Source organism: Dermacentor variabilis, chromosome 2, assembly GCF_050947875.1.
Source record: "Dermacentor variabilis isolate Ectoservices chromosome 2, ASM5094787v1, whole genome shotgun sequence".
Taxonomy (NCBI): domain Eukaryota; kingdom Metazoa; phylum Arthropoda; class Arachnida; order Ixodida; family Ixodidae; genus Dermacentor; species Dermacentor variabilis.
The window spans coordinates 105,766,942-105,794,790 of record NC_134569.1 but is presented as its reverse complement, the minus strand read 5'-3'; the positions used below and the strand labels follow the sequence as shown (position 1 = coordinate 105,794,790).

Below are 27,849 nucleotides of genomic sequence, written 5' to 3'. Positions count from 1 at the left end.
AGTTGCGAGCACGCAGGCACGTCGGACGTAATGACGAATGCATAAACTGAACCGCTTTCGAAATCACAGGCCCACGTTCATTTCCGAGACGGGTTGCGAAGCTGTCACAGCATGCTTGTCCCAGAACACCGTTAAGAGAGGGCTGGTACTCGCAAAGAAACTTCATCGTTAGGCCGCTCCGGAGAGAGAGAGAGAGAGAGAGAGAGAGAGAGACGTGCGCACTCTGTGCTAAGAAAATGTACGATTATACCTTGCTAAAATATTCATATTCTTTACTCCCTTTATGGCGTTGTTATAGCAGAGCAGAGTTGGAGGCAGTACTTGGGTATATTGAAGCCTTCAGTAACACAATCTGTAGAGTCCTTCCTTTGATGCGATTGTGATATATCTCGCATCGGATATCTTCTAGCAACGTGCTATTGCCTCTCACTGTCACATGCAATGCTTTTTTTTCAAACGCCTGTGGGTTTTAGGCCATTCCTTGGGATGACGCGTGTGTTTTTCAAGTGGAGTGTGCTGACCTCATAAGAACGTTGCTGGCAAGGGCTGGGAGAACAAATTTAACAAGGTGGAAATGGATTCACATAGTCACGGGCACTATATAGCCCCGCTCTAGAAAACAAATCCTGGCTGTCCGGCGTGCCCGCGACTGGGCCGGTGGGCTAGAACTGCCGGTCCCGACGTGGGACTAGCCGGGTGCGCGACGAGTTCGCGTCCTCGCCGGACCTGCAATAAAGTTTCTTCACTCACTCACTCACAGTCACGAGCATCGAGACCCTTGTACTAATTATTACACTAACAACGAGAGGGGCAAGTTAGCTCCGAGTCTCAGCGCCTTGCAAATGGGTACTCCGACAGGGAATCGGAACTCTGGACTTTCATAACATGCGAGACAGTCACAATTCTAAACAATACGATAAAAAAAATACTCGCTGCGTTCTTTCGCTATTATACAATACAATACACGACGCATTTCACCGAAAGCTACTTCGAGTAAATCTCTTCTCGAGGTTGCGCTACTTACATATGCCACTATCTAAATCAAGCACCACGCTTGACATCAGATAGTCACGCAACTTCACTCGTGCATATATATAGGATGGACGGCTGCGAGACGTCTGCCGTAGCGGTCCCGGCCGGAAGCCCGCGCGTTTGTACACATAACCCACTTCGCGCACAGTACACACACACACACACACACACACACACACACACACACACACACACACACACACACACACACACACACACACACACACACACACGCAGCCAGGAACGCTACGGACGAGGCCGAGTCGGCGGAGAGAGAATGCGCGTCTCCCATCCCGTATCGCTTCCTCACCCCTCCCGTCGTGTCGAGGCCGATTGTGGGAACAGCCTCCCTCCCGCAAGGCGACGCGATAACAATCGGCCCGCTGCGAACAGCGCTCACCCGCACGTATGCACGTCTCGTCCAGCGGGGCAAAACAATGGCAGTGCAGCGCTCGTAACGCACAAGGCAGTTCCTCGACTGCTATTATAGCGTTTTTTTCCTGACGCTGGCAGGACGAGAAAGCGGCGGCCCCCACACGCCGCTATATAGAAAGCACGCGCGGGATAGGGAGGCCGCCGCGGGTGTATAGAGGCGCGCCTTCTCTGGCGCGACACATCGTGCATATATACTAGGCTTCGCGCGAGAGGTGCCGGCTATAGGTTTCCATCGAGCTTCGAACGCTCGGCTGTTGCCCAGTCGGACAGCGACGACAGCGCGGAAGACGCAAGTCGCACTGTTTTTCGTCGGAACCACGACGAATTTGATCTCATAACTACGAAGCTTTCTTCGTAGCTTAGTGCTGCGTCGGGTAGATGACAATCGGTTGGATGACAATTTTCCCTGTCATTGACCATTTATTTAGCGTTTTTAGTTTTGCAAGCTAGTCAGCCATCAATTCTTGGATCGCTCGTCTGCAACCAGGCTCAAAAGTCGTTGAGAGGCTATTCGTGCAGTTCGTTTTAATGCCAATTTGCGATTTCATGTTTAAAAACTATCATTTGTCCCTAATAGCTAGCTTCTTTTTTTTTCCTTCGTTCCTAATAATACCGAAATAAATATTCCTGCCGTAAATATATGCGCCTCCGCTGAACTATTCGATACATATTATTTGTATTCAATTCGTGTTCGAAAATGTTTATTTTGGCCCTCCTCTACTGTACATATTTATTATCGCCTACGTGTCTGTCCTTGGGTATTCCAAGCCAACGGCGCATAGCGTTTCCTCGAAAGGAAACCCCGGCAACAAGTCGTCGTCTTCGTTGTTACTGACGCCACCACTAGGACGAACAATGAAATAACTACAGCTGTCCAACGCCAATGAAATGAGACGACCCGTCTTGCCTCTGCCATCTGTAGGCGTCGTCCTATAAGCGTGTAGTACATAAAACAGCCGATTCGCCTCCTGATACAAGGGCACATTGCGACAGCGATCTCGTGCCAGCCAACGAAGCAAGTGCCACCAGTGTTCAAAAACATTTCGCAGGGACTTCGCTGGCTAGATCCTACAGACGCCGCCCTTATTGCTGAACCGCTGATCACCTGACAAGCTGCAGGCTCCCGTCCGATGAGACTCAAAAAAGAGCGCGCTGTATAGCCACCGCCACGCATATTATGCAGCAAGTAGCACAACTATGAGGAAAACTAACGCAATATTCAATGACCTCGGGCGAGGAAACCAATGTCTACGAGCGGTAATCAGGAAGCAGCTTCTGAATATAGAGCAAGCAAGCACATTTATCTTTGCTTTTGCAGCACTAGGAGTTAAATGACGACGACGACACGGAAGTGCGACCCCATTCTATACTGCTACAAAATCTGAAAGGGTTCTGCGGCGTAAACTTGACTTCGGATATGGCGTCGTAGAAAGTTCGGCAGGTTAGTGAAAGGCTATGTGCTCTAGGCAGAACCCGGTTGCTGTTGAACTGACCCCCCCCCCCCCCCCCCGCCTCCCTACTCGACCGCAGTGGTAACAACAGCCAGGTCTTCAGGTAACTTCATCGCCGCGAAGCAATTCTCCCAGCCGGCTAAATACGTAACGGGGAAGTGCGACGTCAAACTCGAGGTCCCAATTAAAGGTCCGCTAAATGGAAACGTTCATGTCCACTGGGCAACTCTTCGGAAACAAGGAAAGAAACGGAAGGAATACACTGCAAGCGGGGACTCTCGCGGGAACGAACGAACATCATTAGAGGCCGGCTAATAAACATTCCCTCGGACGCCCAAGGCCATATACTCCCCGCCCCGATTTCCGTCTTCCTCGGGCGCTTTGAAGACCGCGCACGAGGCCACGTACACACAGGCTCACACAAAAACCGTGGTCTTCGGCATTAGCCGCCAGCCCTTCTCGTGGTTTCTCCTCACAAACAGCGAAAAGCAGCGGCGGGGGTTTCTTTCCTTTTATCGTACCTGGCCTCAGATCCGCCATCGAAGCACAGCGCTCAAGAAGCTCCGCTCACGAAGGTTTGTTTATCCTAGTCGTGGGCAAAACAAAAGCGTCAGGCGATGAGCCGCGCCGGCGGCCGCTGCAGAAGTAAAAGCGGCGCGCGCCGACGCGTAAAGAACCCCCCCCCCCCCCTCCCATCCACAAAAGCGGCGCCCGCAACCGAGAGAGAAAGGCCGGCCAGCATAATTACCGCTGCACCGACCCGGTAATCGGCGCCCTCCGAGAGGAACCCACGCACTTCACCTTCGAAGCGCGCTTGCTTGTCCTGCCCCGGCTGTTGCTCTGCGCGAAAGTGCTCTTTGCGGAGGGATATGTGGGCGCGCGCGCGCGCGCGCGCAAGGCTGCATTTACGCCGGAGTTGCGATGCTGCCTTGAAAGCGAGAGATGCGGGAGCCGTATAGCCGACTCCCCGAAGCGCGAATACTAGGGGTCCCCTTCCCTGCCTCCTCCGTTCGTCCGGTCCAGTTGCGTCGTTCAATTTCGCAGACTCCCGGCACTAGCCGGAAGCTGATCCCAGCGAAGTATTGCGCGAGCGCTCGCTGGCTGCAAATGCACCGATAGTTCGGCTGTTGGACGACGTAAGAATTGCCTCCCGCAAACGGTCATTGCAAGACGCATTTTCTCTCTGCAATGGCGAAATGAATTGGCTGGTTCGTCCGCTTGCTTGGTGCTGAAGTCGGTGAGTTGAGTCAGGTCCCCTTTGACTGTGTTATATATGACGGCCTCTGACTTATAAACATAAGGGCTCTCGAGAAAACAAAAACACACAAACAATTAAACGCCTTAGCAGACGTATGCGAATCCAAGCAACCGATAGCTCAAAGGCAGCGATGCTGTGTTAAACACCCCTCGGAAGTCATTCCACAAACGAACTATAGGTAACTTCTTACCAAGTCACTTTGTCGTACATATATGCAAATAGTTTTGTTTACTCTTCTTTCTGCTACGCTCTCACCATGTCCTTTGACAACGGTTGTTGTGTCGCCGCACGAAAGCCGTCGTGGACCTCCCCTGGACACTGTAAAATATTGGAGGCGGAATGGTACTATAGGGGAGAGAGGGGCAGAAGGCGGGGAACTTAGCCCGATTTCCTACCCCTTCGCACGGGAAAGGAATGCTACTGGTGCTGTCCTGCGCACCTTCGGATGCAGCATATAGCACACGCATTCACAGCCTATAGCAGACGAGCACGCGAGCCCCGCAGGCGTGTTGGGGCGAGAGCTCGCCGCAGCCACCGTCTCAGAGGGCGGTGGCCGGCGGCGATGCAGCAGCGACGGCAGCTGAACCGGAAAGGGCAAGGACACCGGCGGACGCCGCCGCCGCCGCCGGGGAAGACCGGACGGGGGAAGCCGGAAAAGACATCACCGCCGTCCCGAGGGAGTCTACGAGGCTTCCTCTGCCGCTGACCGGCGCACTCACGCGCACGCAGCTTACCGCCAACTGCAATGACGACTGTATGCCACCCCCTCCCGCCCCATTCCCTCCTTCGTCCCCGCCGACTTCCATTACGTCGCGAGAGCGAATGCGGCATGCACCACAGATATATACGAGCGAGATGTGGACCCCCATCAGGCCCGGCGGGACATCGGCACGCAGAGTAAAAAAATGTAGGTACGTACAGCGCACACCATGTGTGCTGTCCACGTCGCACGGTAGACGCATTAAACGCGGCGCGGGCCAGCGAGCGATCTCGCGCAAGCTGTTACCTCCTCGAGACCAGCGATTCTTGTTATCCTTTTTTTTCTTTACTCTTCTTCTATTCATTTTTTTTTTTTTTGTTTCTTGCAGCGGATAGAGGGACCGCAGACTGCACCGACAACGAGCACAGTACAGTTCTGGGATATCAAACGTAATGCAAACCAACTCCGCTCGTCACGTATAACGGGCGCGCGCTAAAGAATAATAATAATAAAAAAAAACATTAGAGCCTCAGTGACGGCCCACTTCACAATTCTTCCGTTCGCATGACTATTCTCTTCGGATTACGCAAAGCCAAACAAAGTATAAAAACGACCACAGCGCGGAAAGACGCGGACGTAGAAATGAAGACTCGTAGACGTGCGCGCATGCACAAGCTTTCCTGGCTGACACAACTACACCAAAGCAAGAGACACACAACAGCCTACTCTTGTCTCCACTTCTCTCGCTTTTTGCAAGATTTCATTTCGAGTCGTACGTTACAAGCTCGCCAAAAGACAGCCCGCTGATCTTGTGGTCTATAGTCAGCACAACGTGAAGAAACCCTACTTGACCGAGTTTTCTTAAGGAGCTGCATGTGTGTGTGTGTGTGTGTGTGTGTGTGTGTGTGTGTATATATATATATATATATATATATATATATATATATATATATATATATATATATATATATATATATATATATAGAGAGAGAGAGAGAGAGAGAGAGAGAGAGAGAGAGAATGCATTCGTCTGCTGCTGCTGCTCCTTGCGCCCCTCTTTCTCTTACACAGACGCACTTGTACACCTCAATTATAAGCGACTTCCTCCAAAACGCGCTGAAGCATGCGTTTTGTTTACAAATGTGCTGCCCGTCTACATAAGGATCCCGGATGCGAGCTCTGAACGGCTACGCCCACGCGCCGGGGCTGTTGCGGAGGTTATTGCGCGTGCGCAGTGGCGCCGATTTCGCACCGGCGTCCCGCCGCGCGGGACCGGCTCCGTACGGCCCACGACAACTCCATTAAACGGGGACTGCGACCGCGTATACCCGAACTATTTCCCGAGAACGAACTATTTCCCGAGACAAGGCAGCCACCAAAAGAAAAAAAAAATAGAGTACAACCTGACCACGTTCTCGTCGTTCTAACGGGTATATGTGGTTGTTCAATTAACGGAGCTAACTATATATATATGCGCAAATTTGGGGCACGTTTCCTAGCGTGCGAAAAGCGATATCAACGGGCATAACGAATGGGAGATAAAAATAAAGAAAGGAAGCAAGAAGTAAAAAGAGAAAGGCAGTTGGACACCGCAGCAGGTAACAGCTGGCGCGCGAAACTACACGCGAGAAGTTGCGTAATTCGAACCGAAACGGTAACAGTGGCACAGCATACGAACAAACAAAACAACAAACGGACAACGTCATCTGCGTTTAATGACTGAAACGTTCCTTTCCAATTTCTGTCTTCTTTTCAACGAATGCTCGTCAGATATGTCATACGTGTGCAGCGAGGCCTATATATGTGATAGAAATATCTGACTCGTTAAAACACTCACTATAGCGCCACACTGCGCCGTTTTACGCGTTATCTTCTCCACGTCTCACCTGTACGTTTGCAAGAACCACAGCGTCGCAGGTTTCCCGCTCCCATGCGAGGCAAATCACAACGCATTGTTAGACAAGGGACGACCGCCTAAACAAAACACACAAAGCGCTATCGCGGTCGTGGTCGTACCTTGTCCAGTGCGCTGTGGTGTAACCTGATATGCAAGACCTATACTAGTCCGAATTTCCGTTTTAGTTGAAGTGCGAGTTTTCTCAATCGCAACGGCAGCCTGTCAGGTGTGACGGCTAGCGTCCGAAAGTTGTGCCATGCGTAGTTTGTATGAGTGACGCAGCACGTGCCGAATGGAGCGGGAGACACAGCAGTAGTTCTGACCAGGCTGGGTTCTTTCAAAGTCCAAGAACGCAGATGGTCTTGCGCGTCGGGTCACCGTCGCAATGGGAAATCACGGGACATCGGCAAATACACGGGAAATCGAAGCCACGACTTGGGTGTTGAGAGACAGAACACAAGCTGCAGCGCTGAAGGCGAGGTCCTCTGTATACCCACAGTTTGAAGCTCAAGTTTATTGTGGTCCTGTATGTTCACGAATGAGGAGGAGTAGGTGGGGAAAAAAATCTTTATTAAATTGAAGAAGAGCTGGCTTGTGGGCGAGGTCCCCTAAAGACCAGGACTCCGTTCGTTCCACCCACTGGGAAGTGCAAATCGTTACTCTCACTTCATTGGTTCACTTCCCGAAGAAAGAAAGGCCCGTGAGCCAGACATTGCAGAAAATGTTTAATGAGCGTTGTGAGGGATTGTTCGGCCTTATAGAGATCGTTCAGACCATCAAATATACGACAGAGAATGAATGTTTGGAAAACGAAGAGAAAGAAAGAAAGAAAGAAAGAGAGAGAGAGAGAGAGAGAGAGAGAGAGAGAGAGAGAGAGAGAGAGAGCTTGTAGACTTACGTAGCATGCCCTTACAAATGCAACAAAACTGGAGGGGGGTGATGAAATGGCGGCATCAAATAAGGGTTGTGCGCTACAGAGCGATCGGTGACCGTACCTTTGAGGTATTTCTAGCAGCAACAGAGAAAAAGAAAACGCAGCCAAAAGCAAACGGAGGAAGCTAAAATGCCCGTAAGACCGGCCGGACGCGCCCTTGCAGCGGCGTGTTTACAAACCACCCGCTGAGCGGCGTGTATCTATAAAAGCAGCGCATGCGAGGACCGCCGAACGGGCGCAAAGTGCATGCGTGGACAGTGAGAAAGAGAGAGAGAGAGAGAAGCCAGGCTGCCCAGGCTGCTCGGGATAAGGCAAGAAGCGAACGAGGTCGCCAGAAAAGGAAATAATAAATAAACGAAGAGGAGATTGAGAGAGAGAGAGGGAGAGAGAGAGGATGTCGTGCAAATGCAGTTTATTCGCACCTTGGGGAATCGTGCAGAGCGGGAGCTCTGCCAGGACGTTGTTAATCGGCTCCGTAATTGATCATTCTTTCGAGGCAGCAACTAAGCGGCGGGCGCCCGCGTGCTCGCTACAAAATGCGGTCACTCATCGCGCCACTCGCGCGCAACGCTGCGAGCCACGATCGCCATGCATGCGGCGGCTCCGCCAATCCACCCTTTCCCGCTCCTCCTCTCCTTACACGCGGCGGGAACCACGATGTGCGCGCGAATGCTTGCAAGCCAGATAACTATACATTTAATCCGCTACGCTGGGGACGGCCACATATATGCTCGGTTGCGTCTTCGTTTAATGTTGTTTCGCAGCAATGTTAGAGCTTGTTATATCCAAAACAAATTACGGGGTTTAAAACGTTCGCAAACTGCAATAAGTGGGTTATACGCGTGACACGCCGTATAGTGGAGGGCTTCGGGTTAATTTCGACCACCTGGAAATTCTTGAATGAATGAGGAATTCCTAAATCTGAGTAGCTGAGCGTCTCCACATTCGGAGCGCCCAACGCGATGCTGTTGCCGCGCTTGGGCTTATGCACTCTTAAAACGGTTACATCCTATGGGGGTGCGTATTTGTCCCACAACGATTATCATCATCTGCCTTGCTTGCGTTTCCTTTCTTGAAAACTCGGCACTCGTTACTTTCTTGTCGAGAATGTTCTGTCATGCTGATAACGCGCAAGCCGTTCGTGACTTAAGCAACGTTACAGAAAGGAAATGCGGACAAGACAGATGACGATTATCGTTGTGTGGCAAATACACACCCCAAAGAGTGCAACCATAGAGAAAGGTGCTTTTAGAGTGTAGAACCCGCGACCACTGCGACGCGGCCACGCGGCCACTGCGACGAGCTGTATATAGACGGTTAAACGGGTACTAAATGTACTTAAACGATGAAATATTAGCCTAAATTAGATTATGTTCATCGCCATTTGTTGGGCGTGTTGGTAAACTGACTTGGAAAGCATATTTAGCGCCAGCGAACAAGGACAGAAGGGAGACGCCACCACAATGCGTCAACTTCAACAACTTGATTTGCAGGAAACTACATATTTAACCCATGCACGGTGGCGTGACCTCATCCAAATTTTAACCATCCACAAAAGCCGCCTCCTTGCAGATGGCCACAACCATGCAGATGCACAACCTTCGGTCGACTTGTTTGATAAGGAGAGGGCATTTTTTGGATGGTTAAAATTTGAATGAGGTGGCGCCACTGTGCATGGGTTAAATAGGTAGGTGTTTCCTGAAAATCAAGTTGTTGAAGTTAATGCCCTGTGGTGTCGTCTCCCTTTTCTGTCCTTGTTCGCTGGCGCTAAATATGCTTTCCAAGTTAGATTATGGCGTTTAACGTCGCCAAGCTGAAAAGTGGGGACATGAAGCATGTCGTACTAGACGGGAACCGGTTGTAACGTTCATCAACTGCTAATTATTTAACGTGCACCCAAGGAGCGGCAGACGGAAGTTCATCCCGGTACACCGGGAGATCATCGAGTTCCTCGTCATCACAGGGAGGCACGACGTCAAACAGCGAAGAAGAGGCAGGGGAAGATCATAGGCTTCTCCAGAGCTGCGCCACCCACATCGCACTATCGGCAGCCAACTGCCTCGCTGTTTTCTTTATTTCTTCTTTCATTTTGCTCACCCCACTTTGCCCAAGTCTTCGCCGCCTACCGCATACGCGTGCCTGAATCACACGAACACAGAAGCGGGTAAGAAGCGGGGCGTTGACAGCGCCCTCTGTTCGCATCAAAGGGCGGAATGCCGCCTGCACACATAGCGTATGCGCGCCCCGTGCTGTGAACGAGGCCGGTCAAGGCCGTCAACGCGAGCGCAGTCGGAACAACGCGCCGAGCGTGCTGAGCTACAGATCCGGTCCTGCGTCGGAACAGTCACAATCGCAAGCCGCGCCGCTGCGAGCCGCGTGCTGTACGAGGTTGTAAGTTGTTCGCGCCCTGCTCAAAGCACCGTGCGCGCCGGGTAGCATGACCGAGTGCCGTTCGATTGGAAAGGCCGTCCCTGTACGCGCCACGATGAAGTGGTCTACTTCTATACAGCCCGTGGAGTGTGCACTATATATACGTTCAGAACGCAGCGGCCGCAGCAATCGGAGCGCAACGCTAGCTGGATATTATATGTACAGTGTTTCGAGATAAGCACTCCCGACCTTTATATATATATATATATATATATATATATATATAAGCGACTAAATAGACAAGCACGGTCACGAAAGTCACCCGTGCGCGAGGCATGAACTCCTTCTCCACGAGCGCTAGATTGAATTCCCGCCTACAATAACCCATGTATGCTGGACTCGCTCAGCTTTTACTCGCACGCGCCTGGTTTGGCTATGTCATCTCTCTGTCGTTTCGTTTCATGAAAAAACATTCGATATCTGAAGCTTCTCGACGATCCCTTCCGTTTGGCCTGAAGACTTGACTCTCTCGGCCAAAGTATAAAGTTCGCAATGACACTTTTAATTTCCTGTGCTCTCGAGACGAGATTTCCATGGATACTCTGCATGGAAAGAAGCCTGCCCCTTTCCAGGAGGCTTTGTTATTCCTGTTTAGTATATATATATATTGATCATCTCTGTTCTGCTTATCTCTAGAAACTACACATGTACATATTCAATACTTCACTCCTTTATTCTGCCTCTATCAGTACAAATTTAAGTTTTTATTGTCCTGGCTCGCGTGGCCCATATTAGCAAAGACATATATACGGGTTAAGGAATGCGAGAAGATTGGTGGCATCGGGGGTGTCCGCATACGTGCGACGGAGAAAAACCTTGCATTCTCCTGGGCGTAGTACCGCATGCAGGAGCGCCCGCAGCGCCACCATCACGATTTCGTTGACTCCAGGTGCCCGCAGTTGAGATAAAACACTTGCGATCGCGATGACGCGCGCGCCCGTCGCGTGCTGCCGCGTTGCGCAGCGACATGCGGCGCTTGGCGCGCGTGGTAAAACTCGACGGATCGACGCTGCCACGGACACGCTTCGTCGCACGTCACACACGCATGTCGCAAGGAGCGTCGACATGGCGCGAGCAAACAGCGAACTTACACATCCTCTCCGGAGAACTCTACGGCAAACAGCCACGTATACGCGCTGCACACATTGGTAAACCGACGCTCCGAATCCACACTCTATCCGGCCTTCAAGTAAGCATGAGCGAATTCGCGCGTAAGCAAGGCTCGCCGCAAGCGCAATCTCAAGTCGAGCACGTCGCAAGCACGTCCAGGCGTGTGACGCGTTAACTGGTACACATATACGTTAACCTAGTGATTGATAGGTTACACTCCTGGACTGGAACTGCACTTTCGGCACGCATAAAACGATTCGTGACTGTCCAAAGCGTCGTCGATTACGTTGTCTTGCGAAAGGAAACAATTCTGAGGATGGCACCGGTTTTGTGATATGCGCGCTCGAACTTGCGGTAAGAATGCACTGTTTTTCCACATCCTTGTTTAAGAAAATGCTGTTTTATGCATTGAAGCACAAAAGTAACTGGAGCGCCAATGCATTTTGTGGGACCCTTTCAACATCGTTATCTCGAAACTGGTGTAGTACTGAAGATTCGTCCAAGTGGATATGCCTTGCGAACTCGCCAGCTACAACTCGCAACTTGGCGTATATGTCCTGTGTCGTTCTCCCTCTCGTGATCGTCTTAGTTGGCGCTGTTCCTTCCTAATACAACTCATAAACTTAAATGTACTGTAAAGTAATTAATTAAGAACTTAACAGTGTCATTACGTCATTTATTCAATTAATTCTTCTGATTTCTCGTAGAATGGCAGCCTTATCGAGTAATTTAGCTCCATGGTTAGAATTGTGCTACCTGCCATATGCAGTTTAAGAACAAATTAATGCAGCTTAAGAAGAAAAGGACTGATATTGCTAGCACTAGCACAGAAGGTAACAAGCCGCTAGAGCTACGAGTTGTAGCAGGATGGTGACGCGAGCAAAGTGGAAGTGATCCACGATATAAGCACAGCACAAGATGACGAGAATGACCATGGAAGAACACAAGGACGAGCACCCGCCGTGGTTGCTCAGTGGCTATGGTGTTAGGCTGCTGAGCACGAGGTCGCGGGATCGAATCCCGGCCACGGCGGCCGCATTTCGATGGGGGCGAAATGCGAAAACACCCGTGTACTTAGATTTAGGCGCACGTTAAAGAACCCCAGGTGGTCGAAATTTCCGGAGTCCTCCACTACGGCGTGCCTCATAATCAGAAAGTGGTTTTGGCACGTAAAACCCGAAATATTATTATTACAAGGACGAGCGCTGATCTACACTCGACAGAAGCAGCGCTCGTCCCGGTTATTATTTTTGTTTCCCGTTAATCGTCCTCGTCCTTTTGTGCGCTGCTTGCAATGCAACTTAAGATGTCTGATCCATGCCGGTGTCCCGGAGGAAAAAGTAAATATATAGCGCCTTCGTTGCGCGCAAAGCCGTAGCAGCGCTGCCCCAGGGTCCAAGATTATATTTCGCAACTCGAAAGAGCTTCTGGGTAAAAAAAAATAAAAAAAAATCAATTAGATTTGATGACTGCTTTTAGGGTCGCAAAGCAGTCGGCGATCAAGACAGGGTCCGTATTTTGCAAGGATTCTTTTTTTTTTTTTTCATTCTTTCTGCTATTCGTGATTGGCTCGCGCGAGGCCCGGTCTTCGTTATCGCCAGTACCGGCCACTCGCTGCGACGGCTGAGAGGGAACGAATAGAATCGAACGGAAAGAATCCTTATACCTAACGCAGTCCCAGCCAACGCTTATACCGCTGCAGCGACGAAATCGTCCGTAAACATACACGCGAACGCCTCCCGACATCCACCCCAGTACCCTCCCTGCCCTCGAGCGCAGTGTCGTATAATAGCGCTATCGCAGCCGACAGCCAGCCCCGGAAACGCGAGACCTCTGACACATCACCAGAGTGAGCAAGCCGCGGCCACGGACTTCGGCGGTGATGCACAATGCGCGCAGTGCGTGCATTGGGCTATCGGACGAACGTTGCAGCAGCAGCAGCAGCGACGCCCAGCTCACCGAGCCGGCATGGCGTGGCGCGGTCGCGGCGCCGCTTCCGGTCGTTGCGCCGATAAGTCGCTGTCACCGCGCATTTCCCGCAGAAAAGTCAACACGCTCGACGATCCCATATACACAGCGGTCACTCCACCTGCCGCTATCTTACGGAGGAGCCCGTCGCGATAACGGCAGCGGCGGCGGGGCAACGTGGCTTAATTGAAAGCAGCAGAGCCCCCCTATTAAACGAGACGGTTTTAGGACCGGTATACTTATTTATACGTAACCTGGTGCATAGGCGTTATCACACGCGCGCGGTCAAGTGGCACTGCCTTGTGGGTTAGTTTCTCTTTCCTGTAGCGTATACAAATAAAATCTGCATATAGCAAAGAGGCGGAACACGACGGTTTTCTGCTAACTTCGACGGAAGGAGAAAGCGCACATAATCCAGCCGATGTGTCTCATTTCCGTCTCAGAACAGCCTATAGAAACGAATGTTAAAAAAAAAGCAGCAGTTTCAACGAGTTCAAAGATACGTGCAGCGAAGCTTTGTGCCAATGCATAAAGAGTCGAAACACGAGTTCGTGCTTAATTCTTTTTCTTTTTTTTTCTTTTTTTTTTGCGCGCGGCGGATGCGCAAAGGCGGGCGCCATCGCGGTGGTGCAATGGTTGAAGGTAAAAATCGCAGGGCGTCCAGACGTTTTTCTGGTTCTTTCTTTTTTTTTTCTTTTCCCCGCACGGCCGCCGCCACCGCTGCCTCAGATGCGCGGAGGCAAGCGCCAGCTGGTGGTGTTTAAAGCAACCCAGCGGCTGTGGCATCGCGCGCTTCCTCCGCTGTGATTGGTTGGCCTATTGGCAAGAGAACCTCTACGCAGCACCCACGGTCACGAAAACCCGGCGAGGTTCGCAAAGTTTCGCTTTAAAAGATTCACCGACGATAACGATACTCCCTAACGCGAAATTTGAGCGCAGCTGTTACGCGTTTTCATTTGGCGATATATTGGCTGGCGCGGACAATCTGTCTCGTGCGGCACGTTGCAGGCGGAGCGAAGTGTGGTGCGACTGCCTCGCTAATCAGGAGATCGACCGCGAGAGGCAGCGCGTGGGTTACGCGTGGGGGCGATTCACAGCAGCCGCTGCACGCAGACCTCCGCTCATGCAGCGCTTTGTTTCCATACATGGTATCGGCGGCGCCATCGGTGAACAGGCGAGGCGCGCTACTCTGGTACCATCTCGCAGCCATCGTCGCAGCAGAGCCCGTCTTGCGCGGCAATACGCGTTTCTCGTTTTTGCCATACCGACCTCCCCCACTTTCCGCCTCATGGTTCCGCTGCACCATCCTGCTTCCTTCGCTTTCCTCCTCAAACTCTCTTCGCTATCGCCGTCTTTCATCCGCGTTCGCTCTTTCATCCTTCGCTGTGCTCGTTCGCTCAGTTACGCAGGACGACGCCGATGCTCGCCGCAGGAACGGGCGCCTAGGAGTTTCAGTCTAAAAAACGAAATGGCTCCCCTGTCCTCAACCTTCATTTGCATGGGATACATTATTTCCTTTAAGCGGGCACGTCGTCGATAAGCGAGCCTGAACCCGCTCACGCGGGAGGGGCAAGCGAGAAACGCGCTGTGAAGGCTACAGGGAAAATTCTCAGGAGTTATCTGTCAATTTCTTATTGTCAGGAGTTTAAGTTACTGGACTCAATCCTAGCATAACTACAACAGCTCGAATTTCGGCTGGCTAATAGAATGTCCTAGCTGTGACCAAATATCAGGGTCTGAGTCGCAGCGCGTACAGAGGCCGCAGCCAAGTACCAGGGGCAGCGTTTCAGTGTCTGGAAGCACCCCTCCAATATGCCATCAGTTTGAACACGTTCATACTATTAGTACATAAACTACTCATACGTAGTTTAGACAAGAATGACAACGCCAGGCAAATTCAAGTCCTGCGTTAATCAAGCTATAGTGATGCAGGTTACTAATATATACGGTATATATATTTTTAAATAGCGCCTACGTGTGCAGGCCGGGCCACGTTTTCTTTAACAGCCGAAATGTGGAAGTAAACTGTACAGCTGAATACCACATATAAGTGTCCTCTCTACAGGTTTGGTTCGTACTGGCTGCCTGGAGGGCGACAACCTCCCAAACTGTGCACCCTTCTACAGTACCACCGTCTGGGTTCACTACGCAGAGACAGATGCACACGAGCCACCACTGTTGAGGCCCTTCGAATGGCAGTCGCAACCGTTAAATTAATTAAATTCTGAAATTTCACGCGCATGGCAAAACCCCGATCTGATTGTGACACACGCCGTAGTGGGGGACTCCGGATTAATTTCGACCACCTGGAGTTCATTAACGTGCACCCCAAAGCACGGTACACGGGCGTTTATGCATTTCGCCCCCATCGAAATGCGGCGGCTGCCGCGGCTGGGATTTGATTCTGCGACTCAGTCCTCAGCATAGAACGCCACGCCAAAGCCACTAAGGAACGACGGCGGGTCGCAATCGTTACTCTGCACCACCATTCCTTCCCCCACCCATCAACATATTCCTGCCCTTTCGGCCTAGTGGCTCACGGACGCCTCCACTATATGACAGACCAACAATATCTGGCAATACATTCCAGGCTTGCCTAGCGGAATACACCAGTGAGCCTCTGGACTAAGAGGCTTTTAAAGGGCGCCTCACCAGGCCCCAGAGTAAATTTTGGTTATACGCTAGAAATTGTTACGTGTTCTCGAGGGAGTGTTCTGCCGCAAATTTCTTTTTTTAAAATCGGCTCGTTAATAGAGGTATAGCAATACTTCTGTGCCGCGAACCCATGATTTCAGGAGGTGAGCTCCACTGTCAAGCAAGACGCTCTCTCCACTCACCCCGTCTAGAACTACGCAAGCGAAATTCCTTCCATACGTTCTCCCATACCGGACCTCGAGGATCGCGTGACGCATACGTCACACGCCCCGCCTTCATTTTTTTTTTTTGCCCCTCGCTTTTGTTTTCGGCGCTACGCAATCGCGCCGACGGCGTCGTGCGCGAGCTGTTGTCTCGTTCGCGCAGCGCACGATTTTGCGCGCTGTGCACAAGGAAACATGACTAGCGGTATAATTCAGTGCTACACGAATACTGAGGCGGAACATGCGGATCGCAGAGCGTGATCACGCGCTGGAACAAGGTAGAAAATGCCATAGTTTCGGTACCTGCGCATGTGACCGCACGACAGTGGGAACAAGCAGACGAAGCGGAAGTACATCTCTCTTGCTTCGGTGCGAAGTAAAACAAAAAAACACGTAGACATTCTATTTGTGTGTTTTATTATTTCTCTAAACTTCAATTCATCAATTCAAGCAAGAAATCGCACAGATAACAGATGTCTAGAATAAGGCTAGAAGTCACGTGTCACCACGAGCGACGTCACATTGAGGACACGATTACGTAGGCGCAGGGGCACGATTACATCACCATCCGGCTTGGAGCGCGGCGGTCGCGAGAAGGGAAAACGGCGTTCGGTTTGAAATTTCAGATCTTTCTGCGGCGCGTAGCGATGCAATACTTTGCAGACACGACCGTTATCGCGCAGTGTATGCTCTGCACTTGTCAGCTCAAAAAGGCCGGACCTGGTGACGGGCCCTTTAAAGCACTAACCATTACTTTGGTTCAATAATCTATCTATCTATCTATCTATCTATCTATCTATCTATCTATCTATCTATCTATCTATCTATCTATCTATCTATCTATCTATCTATCTATCTATCTAAAGACTGCTCACCGATATTGACGAGCTTGATGTTGTCCTGCGCCATGGCTGTGAGCGCCGTCTGGACGTTCTCCAGACACTGGTGCTGGTTCTGAGGCCGTGCGATGCGCCGCAGGCGGCGCTTCTGGAGGGCCTCAACGAGCGATATGAGCCGCAGCCCGTCGCTGAGGTCGCGCCGGAGGTCGTTGACGACGCCGGCGCCCGCCGGCCGAAGCTGCTCGTTAACCCAGTTGGTGAACGTCTTCTCCTGGATCTCGACCCACACGAACTCGTCACCTGCGGCGGAGTGCACGAAGCACCAGGTATAAGGTAGAGCCCTCGAACACGGCATCCGTGGTCGCGTACGCCGACCACACGCTTTTGTCCAGAGTATTCTTGGATTTATGATATATCCAGTTCCGAAACATTGCTTCAAACTATACTTGTCATGATAACTATACTCCAAACTCCGAGCATGTTCCGTGTACCCTTCCGTGGCCGGTTAATGATTAACGCGTCACTGTCACTAGCGGGCCACAAAATGAAACTCCCGCTGCCACCCATGACTTCTGAAATAGGAGGCTATATGTTACCTATCGGCGACTAAAATGTGCTCGAGATGGCCAAACCAACAGATAGAATGGTACTGGTTGGAGATACTGGTCTTTGGCTATGCTTACAGTGCGTGGCTGTAGCCTTAATTTTGCAGTTGTGCTAAGAAAAGTGGCGTTTTATAGTTAGTCTTGTTTTGTGGTCCATATGCGACGCAACAGTCAGCAGCTCTCCACGTTTTCCGTTGCTTTTGTTGTAATGTATTTATTAATATTAATATTATTTATTAATGGCGCCCCCAACAACGGCCATACTTGCCCCCACTGCAAGCAACCTGTGTTACCCACCGCCAATTAGCACCTCCGCCACGAAGATGTGCCGAGCTACGATGGGTGGATCCGACCGCGCTGCAGCCATGGCGTCTCTCATGGCTTTGGCCAGGGAATCCGGGCTACTACACCGGCTGAAGATCCTGCTCTTCGCAACGCGCCTTCCACTTCACAATAGATTTTCTTCCCTTTCTAACACCTCCTATTAGGCGAAATAATAAATAAATGAATAAGTGAATAAATAAATAAATAAATAAATAAATAAATAAATAAATAAATCAAATTTTGGTTTTCTGACACCAGCACTGACAACTGTCACGTGTGGTAGAAGGTGGGTAGGGAAAATGGGAGTAGGAAGAAGGGGACGCAGCCAGAAATGGGCGATGAAGACCACCTCTCCAGTATAGAAAGTTCGGGAGGGAGGTTAATGTGTTTTGTCTGTGTGCCATAGTTAACATCCCTACTTTCCTTTGATCTCTCTCTCTCTCTCTCTCTCTCTCTCTCTCTGCGCGCCATGTCTTCGCCCGGCAACATACGCTGTTCGAAGGTGTTGGGGCGCTTTCTATAGACGTGGAAATGTGCGTATGCACTTTGTGAGGAATATCTGCGTTCGCGAGGCAGTCCCACATGATGCGTGAGGTGCCAGCTTTGGGACATCGCCGCATCGGGTGCATCTGTCTACGATATCTTCGTCGTCCGTGGTGTGCCGTGGTGTGTATGGATCGTGGTCGGATTCAATAAAAACCCCTGCTACGACCTATAATTCGTTGGAGATGTCGGGTGTTGCATTAATACCATCGGGGCTAGCCGGAGAGCGATCCTCGTGGGCCCTTCTTTCTGTGGTGAACTGAGCCAGCCAATGAAGGTGTCCGGCTCTTGAAATGTGGAACTACGGGGAGTTTCGCCCTGAAGAGATGTGCTTTTGGCTATAAAACAAGCACACGAGGTCGCGCGGACGAAATGGGCGTACTCCGACCCGTCAAAAATTGTTTTCATATTGCGCGTAGAAAAAGACGCAGAAGCAGTGAGGACAGTAACAGTGAATGGCTGACGCTTTGAGGCACGTGCAACTTGTCTCTTGCAACAAATAGTTAACCGTCTTGTTCGCGAACTGATTTGCCGAGCACACAGACAGTGTAGAGGCTTGAAAGCGTGTACCTGTTATTTCTCTTCCGGAGAGCGCACACATTTGCCTAAAGACTGCCACGCACGAACCACTTCACTCCGTGGTTCAGAAACACCCGGGGGCAAAGAATGGGTCGGGCAGGCGTGCATGACACAAGTGCCGTTTCAGAGAACAGGAAGACGTCTGTCGCAAGCATGCCGCAGATGTCAAATACAAGTGCGCAATGCGGCGAACCAATGGCGTAGTCTGGAGATGGGAGACACGACATTTTTTTTTTTTTTTGCACATGCCAGCGGAATGCAGAGTCGTTCTGCAAAGCGCAGATTCAGTGGGCAGAACTGACCGCGAAACCTTCGCGCCACGCATTTCTGCCGGCCGCATTTCGGACGGCCTGTCGTCGTCTCCCTGATTCGAGCATGAAATATTTGGGACGCACGGGTCCGCCGCCTGCGTGTGGCACGCACCCGAACGGATTAGCGCGCTTTCTTCGCGGCCTTCTTTTCGCCGACCGCGACATCTCTGGCGTGATGGATCAAATTGGCACGTGTCAGATATGGTGCGACGCTTCCGGGATGACTTAAAGAGAGCTAGGCGCCAAGCGCCTTTCGCTCCGTTCCTGACAGCTGGAAGCCAGCAGCAAAGAGCAGCAAAAGTCCGACTATGACTATTGCGCACCAGTGTATAAGGACTACGAAGTATATTATTCAGTTAGCGGCATGACCAGACGTGAGGCGAGCTCTCCTATGTGGCGTTGTTGCATTCGTTAGCTTATTTATTTTTTTTATTCATTTATTTATTTTAGCGTTATCACTTATTCTTTTGTTATTCGATGTAAAACACAGGAATGGAGTAGCAGAGAAACAAGCTACCTCTGCATGCTGTTGCATGCATCATGCAGCATGCATCATGCCAATCATGCATAACAGAAGATAACAGGACAGAAGAGCAAAACGCAGTCAGTTATCAACGCAGCGACGCTGATACAGAAGTAGCTAGTTATTTTCCCGTTTTGCATTTAACAAGCAAGCAGGCATGCAAGCAACGCAGCGGCATCTCAGCGGAAGACTGCTACGACGAGAATCTCGCGCGAGTGGAAGAGCTCACGCAGCTAAATGGTCGTTAGAGTGGGAAAGACGCGAAGCCATGTGAAGAAACGACCGAACGGGAAATAACTAGACGGGGATAATAAAAAGAACTAACCCAACAACAAGCAATAAAGAGCTAAATGATCGTCGGCCTGGGGTAGTCGTAACGCTATATCCGAGCCAAAAAGGCACTGCTACTTAGCTTGCGCCAGCGATAACGACGTTTGTACGTCCGTACACTTGGCTTAACGTTTCTTTAACTTCACTGATTTGATTTTGGTTTCCTTCTAGGAGTGGCGCCTACCCACTACGAGTGAGTGAGAAAAAATCGGATGGCATTAGGAAAAGGAAAAGGACAAAAGACACGAAGAGTTGTCCAGTAAGAAAAGGATTGTGTTGTTGTTTCCTTTCGCATTATATATGCCATTCATCAACATCTCGAGTTGCAAGCACTGCATGTAGCGGGGCTGACGTTCGCAACTTTCAATAGTCGGTATCTCTCTTCATATATCTACTGTTGGGGAGAAGTAACGGCGCCGAGCCGCGCCTTCGCAGCATGCAACGAATGACCGGCGCAACGCGGAGTGGCGCTCGAATTTGCCGCGGCCAGAAAGGTACGGCCCCGCACCGCGAGCCAAGCTTGCGCGCCACACCTTGCGCGCGGCCTCGTTCGACCTTGTCCGATCTATATTAGCTTGGCCTCAGCCGGCACTGCACTTGTTGCAGTATTAGTCGCACTACATATAACCGCAAGCGTCGCAAATTTTCCATCGAGTGACGTCACGGGGGGCGCCGAAGCCGAGCAAAATTCGCGAATCTGATTTTCGCACGGCATAGAAGGACTTGTTCTTCGGCTACTAGGCACTTGCCGAGCTAACACGTTTATACCGCGACAGAATATAGACGGGCACCAACGTGAACAAAAAATTGGAGGACGCTTAAGCTTCGCCTTCAAGAGTGGAACGCGACAGCGTTCCCGTCGACCCGCCAAGGGGTGTAAGACAATGGGCTACGGCGCAGCGACTACGCGCCCCGCATCGGACGCGGTGAGCGTCGAGCAACGCAGCGTTCGGCGCGACAACGAAATGTGCGCCTGAGCAAGCGACGCACGCCTGAGCCTTAGAAACAGCTCGTTTCTAAGGCAACACCGCGTTCACTAGAGGCGCTTTTGTACCGCTTCGAAGCATCGAACTCGTGGCTCAAAAATAAAGAAAAAAAAAGAACTCGTGGCTCAGTGGTAACGTCTCCGTCTCACACTCCGGAGACCCTGGTTCGATTCCCACCCAGCCCATCTTGGAAGTTGCTTTTTATTTATGAAGTGCCTGCCGTGATTTATCGCTCCCGGCCAACGCCGCGGACGCCGACACCGACGCCGACGACACCGGCTTTTCTGCGACACGAGCTAAAACGGACGACGACACTGGCAGTAACTCTACTGCCAGTGTCGACGCCCGTTCCTGGTTCGGACGTCGCCGTCCATAGGCGTAACCACGCGAACGCGCTCATGTCGCTGCTGGCGCGTTAGTCGTCGTCTTAAATGCCAATCCGGAACACAATTTAGTGATACTGACGTACTTTTTGGCAGTCTGTTCTTCCACTTTGACGTCATAATGCGATCAGAAACGTTGTGTGAGCCGACTTCGCATCCTCGGAACCGCCCTAATTACCAGCGCTTTGCCCAATCCAGCAAAACTTGCAGAGGTGGAGGCGTCAGTTTGCTTATCCACTCAAATTTTCAAGCAAGTCGCATTAATGAACTCTGTGTTACAACTAAAGATTATTGGGTACTTTCTGTTCTTTGTGGGTGGACTGTGTTTTCCACTTTTCAGTGCCCACCGAACTGGTAATGCTGAGTGCTTGTTCTCGCTTCTAGAAAAATTTCTTTTGTACACCTCTGAATATGAATATAACATTGTACGGGGAAGAGATTTCAATATAAACTTTTCAGTACAATGTAAAGCTAAGCGCGACCTTGTTATTTTGTTGCAATCTTATGGGTGCTTCAATGCTATCACAGCGCCTCCGAGGGTTATACGTGCTCTACGTAAACATGCCTTGATTTTTTTCATGACCAACTTCGCCCCACGCAGCATAAGGACATATAAAGGCAGGTGTCTTTGCGTGCAGCGTAGTGACAACACGCCAATTGTTCTAACTTTTGATCGCGGCTATAAATAAATAAATAAATAAATAAATAAATAAATAAATAAATAAATAAATAAATATTTATACATAGGTACCATGCGCTCTGCTGATTACGCCTACTTGGCTTGATGAGTATTTTAGGGCAGAACTGAGCTTCATTAACTGGGGCGATATCTACCAAACGAGGGATCAATCCTAACTTTAATGCGTTTCTTGACGAAGTTTTGCACCTTCTACCAAAAACTAAATTTTCTTGCCGCATATGAAAAAAGCGGTCAGCTAAAATTCGCAAACCATGGCTAACAAACGAGCTGTACACTCACATTCAAGTGAAGAATACATTGTATCACAATGTTAATAAATCTGGGGACATAGCTGACTTCGAAACATTTCAGAAGTTCCGTAAAAAGCTAAATTTTCACTACGCAAAGCGAAACCATGTTATAATTAGAATTATTTTCAATTTTGTGAAAATGACAGCAAAATGATATGGAACAAATTGAGGTCGTAACTTTGGCGCTCACCGAAAGATCGTACGATAAAACGCATCGTACGCGACGGAAAATAAATGCGAGGTGAGTGTCTGGCGGAAGCGTTCAATTAACATTTTGCTCAAATCAACAACCTATCAGTGAACATGAAGGCCTGTCAACGCCAGTCAAGGTAGTGTCCGGATACCATTTTTTTTTTTGCCCCACGACCAAGTCTAAAGTAGTCACCATTTTACGCGAATTGAGGAATAGTACCACATGGTGAAACTAATAATTTACAAATCAGACCTGTGAAGTATATAGCATTGATATAGTAGCTCCGGTACTATAGTATATCTACAATCTGTCTTCCTTCTGGTGTGTTCCCGTGTAAAATGCAACTTGCCAAGGTACTCTGAAATATTTCGAAAAGGGAAAAGGGAAAAGTTAAGACACGAATGTGTAATTATAGACCGATTTATATATTACCTAGCTTTTGGAAAGGATCGGAGAAAATTATTGCATGTCGTAGAACAGTATTTACTGAAAGAAAGAGATTTATCTTTAGTTTCCAGTATGCTTTTCGAAAACATTTATCCACGGAAATTGCCCTCCTTGAACAAAAATACATTCTGAACAACCTGGAATGGCGTTTTTTTTTTAAATTCCAGGAGTATTTGTAGATTACAGTAAGGGAATCGACAGTAAAAATCATACTCTATTGTTGCAAAAAAAAAAAAAACTTATTACGGCATACAGGGCATAGCTCTCAACTTAATCACATCGTACTTGAAACACAGAAATTAGCTAGTGCAACTTGACACTCTTTCACACGTGAGGCCAGTCGAGGTTGGCGTTCCGCAATGAAGCATCTTGGGACCCCCTCTCTTTAATCTCTACGTACATAACTTAGTTGAGGTTGATTCTAACACAAAATATGTTATCTATGCTGACGACACCACTCTGCTATTTAAATGGAACGATGCACATCGCCTCATAACGACCGCCCCCCCCCCCCTCCCCAACTTTGTTCTAAAGAAAATCTACGAATGGTCTGTTGAAAGCGGCCTTAAAATTAATACAAACAAAACTAAAGCAGTGTTGTTTCAAGCTAAAATTAAGAAATTGCACCAGAAACAGATTCACTTATAGGGGGCTTAAACATTGAAACTGTAGAAACAATAAAGACGCTAGGTGCCTTCTTCGTTGCGCATATGACGTGGAACACACCCATTACGACTTCCTCGCTAGAAAACTGTCCCAAGTCGTAGACGCAGTGCACTGCCTTAAATGTCTTCCACGCAATATAAAAATACTAATTTACAATGGTTTATTCCTAAGTCACTAAAATTACTTCTGTCTAGTATGGGGCACGGCATCAAAGACTAATAAACGAGCACAATGGTTCTCGATCTTACAAAAAAAAAAAAGTACGCTTGATCTGTAATAAGCCGTACGACGCTCCTACTCAGCCAGTGTTCGCAACAATTAGTCTACTTACAATTCAAAATCTCTTTCAGGACCGTTTGGCACATACGTAATCGGTATTCGAAATACAGCTCGCCTGCATAAACATGTTGCAGCCTATGACACAAAGACGCCTGAACAAGGGACCATTCCGCACTCAAGAACGAATTATGGTCAACAAATGTTTCGACATACACTTCCGACTCAACAACCCCACCATACGAAAAAAAAAAAGATCTGTCCTTGTGGAGCTCGCAAAACTACATCCAGTCAAACTAATTCTTGTTATTGTTTATTGTGCACATGATATGCTGTATATGACCTTTATTTTTTGAGTTTGTGCCGTACTGAATATAGTGCTGTGTTGCGTTCTTTTTGTTTTTCATTTCGTTTTTCAGTTTTTGTACCATAACAATGCTTTGACTAATCTATAATGCTCATGTACCAGTTCAATATTTCCTTGTGCACACAGACTACTTGTTTTTATAGTTCTTAAAATTTGGAACTTAATTTTTGTACGCCTGCGTTGTTTGTCGTTCCCCTACTTTTCTTCCACCAACATTCCAATCGCCTCTTACTAATGTTTTTGGCGGACATGTTTACTTTCCCTCTGCTCTCGCTGAACCTAAGGGCTACAAGGAGGCCAGAGGTGCATAAATAGGCCGCTGGGCAGACATTTTCACATTCTAATAAAACGTGCTCCATCGTTTCCCTAGCCTTACCGCAGCAAGCACATGCTTCTCCTTCCTTCTTATATCTTGCTTTATAACTGCGTGTTCTAAGGCATCCTGATCTCGCTTCGAAAAGTAGTGAGATTGCGTTCGAGTTTTCATAAATTGTTTCTTTCCAGATTTAGTTTTTTCCTATTAAGTAGTTGCTCATAGCAAGTTTCTTTTCCATCGCCGCCACCCATGAGATTATCTCAGCCTCTCTGACTTTCCGCTTGACTTTCTTTGTTGCCATGTTGCTCACCATACCAGTCGCATACTTGCTGGTAAGCTTACTAGTTCTTTTCCTTCACTGTGAATTAATGTTTTTCCTGTACAAATACATGAACACTCTCCCAGCCCATTTACTTTCTTCCATATTCCTCAGTCGTTTTTCATAATCAATTTTACGGTGAGCTTCCCTCACTTCAAAACTTTTCCAGCCCATATCAACCTGCCCAGCTTCATTTGTAATCTTCCCGTGAGCTCTCAGTGCGAGGCACCCCACTGACTTTTGGTTGCCATCGGGCCCTGATTGTACGCCTGACTTCAAGGAAACAACCGCATTTCCAAATGGAAGTCCTGGAACCATTACACCTTTCCACATACCCTGGAACGCCTCGTACCTGTTGTATCCCCATAGCGCTCTGTGTTTCATTAAGGCACCATTTCTTTCCCTTTACTGTTGTTTTTTTTTCCTGTGTTTCCATATATATATATATATATATATATATATATATATATTTTGCCTTCGTTTACCCATATACCAAGATATTCATATTCTTTTACGAGAGATATTTCCTGGACCTGTATTGACAGTGTCTGTTCACTGTTTTGATTGAATTACCATAATACATGATTTCTTAACGCTAAAGTTCAGACCTAAACTCTCGCCTTCCTGTCCACTGATATTAGCCATAGGTTACATATCACTTTGCTTGTCAGCTAGCAACACAATGTCGTCCGCATAAAACAGACCGGGAAGCTGCTGCTCTACTACTGTACCCACCTGTTTGAGAAATTAAGCCAGATATTACTTCCCCTTATAGCGCCTTTTCCATCCTCACCACGTACATAATAAACAGCAGAGGGGATAAAGGGCACCCCTGCCTCAGTCCTTTGTTGATATCAACTTTCTCCTCGCTCCTCATCCCTTCTTATCAACGCCAAACGGTATTTTCTAGGTAAATATCTCTCAAAATCTGTATACAGTCGTCGCCTAAGCCTTCCCCTTCCAAAATATTTCCCAAAATGTTGCAGTCTACGTTGTCATACGCTACTGCAATGTCTAAAAAAGCCACATATAACGGTCTCCTTTCTACTCTGGATATTTCAGTACACCGAGTGAAGTCAAATAAGTCATCATCCAGACGTCTACCTATTCTTAAGTTATTCTGAAGTTCTCCCAAAATGTCATTATTCTCTGCCATGCTTGCAGCTGTACTTTAATTGCCTGCATTACTGACCTGTATATTACCAATGTAATTAATGGTGAACGGTCTATGTCAAGGAATTCTATTTCTTTTTTACCTTTACCTTTACAAATTAAATTCATTCTACTTCGTCGCCAACTCTCTGGTATTCATCTATCTTTTAAAGTTTTTTCTATTGCTTTCAACAGAGTTCCTTACTTCTTGGTCCTAGTTCAATAATCAGCCTAACGGAAACCTCCTCTAGCCCTATGGCTATGCGCTTAGGCATCTTCTCTTCGGCTTCCTTCCAGTTAAAATTTGTCAGCGCCAGCTCCTTTTCTATCTGGTTCTCTTTCGTGCTCCTTTTTCCTCAAATACAACCTCGTCGCCCTGGAAAGATTCGGCTGTTATTTTTCGGATGTAATATAATGCAGCGTCCCCCTCCAGTTTGTTTCCATCTTTTTCTAAGATATGCTGTTGTATTGTTCTAGACTTCCTGCCTAATAAGTTTATGCGGTTACAAAATATTCTAGGCGCGGCCTTCTTTTTCTCACGTATTTCTGACAGCCAACGTTCACTTCCACCTTATATCTTTGTTTGAACCAGTATTTGAATCATATAAATTTCTTCTCTCGCGGTACATTTCCCACTTTGTGGCTGCTTCATCCTGTGGCAACTGCTCTTTCTTGCTGCCTGTGTCTTTCCGTCGTTCGGCGATCGCTTCTCTTATCTCCCCGGTGGATGGATGGATGGATGGATGGATGGATGGATGGATGGAAGGTAGGAGCGTCCCCTTTGAAACGGGGTGATGGCAGTTCCTCTGGAAGGTAGGAGCGTCCCCTTTGAAACGGGGTGATGGCAGTTCCTCCGGTGTACGCGTATTTCAGCGCCCTCTGCCTTCTGTTGCCCATCATGGGTTTTTGGGCTGGCCAAGTTGCCCGCGCGTAAGTTTTCACCCAGAACCCAACCATATAGTTCTTTTTAAGGGAAACAGTCAATCATTCATTCTTCCACAGTAGGCTCCGTTGCCGCTCATCATGCCAGCCTTCCCATACACTGCACCTCCCTCTGCGAAGGCGCTGACGGCACTGGCCCACTGCCAGCCGGTGCGGCCATTTCGATCTCAAATTCTTTGCCTCAATATGTTGCGAAACGCGAAACGAAAACACGTATACAGCTGCGCTCAAATTTCTCATTAGGGTGTACCGTAATCGTCAGGCTTTTTTTTTTTTTTTTTGATGAAAGATGTTTGCTTTTACGTTTATCTTGCTCACGGGCAGAAGTTCGAGAACAATGAAAGTTCTATATAGAACGAGAACACCTCGCATCTTACAAATGTCTAATGTCCAGCGTTTACAGCGCACTTGTCAGATAATATATATATATATATATATATATATATATATATATATATATATATATATATATATATATATATATATATATATATATATATATATATATATTGTCACGTGGTGGTGACGTAGAAGAACACAGTAGCAATACTGTGAATGACAAAACTAACTTTTATTGGGCGAACCTGTGCCCACAAGACAGGCTACACTTATAGCACAATGATAGCGGCGAACACGGTCGGCGATCGTCGAAAATCAGATCAGCGGGTCAGTGGGATATTGACAC

General features: G+C 48.7%; 1 protein-coding gene across 1 annotated transcript in view; it reads right to left on the bottom strand.

Annotated features, from left to right (window-relative positions):
* The window catches only part of jbug (filamin-type immunoglobulin domains fbug), a 206,564-nt gene that overhangs the window by 165,288 nt on the left and 13,427 nt on the right, over nt 1-27,849 (bottom strand). Inside the window, exon 2 of the mRNA XM_075681604.1 lies at nt 16,949-17,212. Coding sequence (XP_075537719.1) covers nt 16,949-17,212 — 264 coding nt within the window. The remainder of the gene's footprint in view (nt 1-16,948; nt 17,213-27,849) is intronic.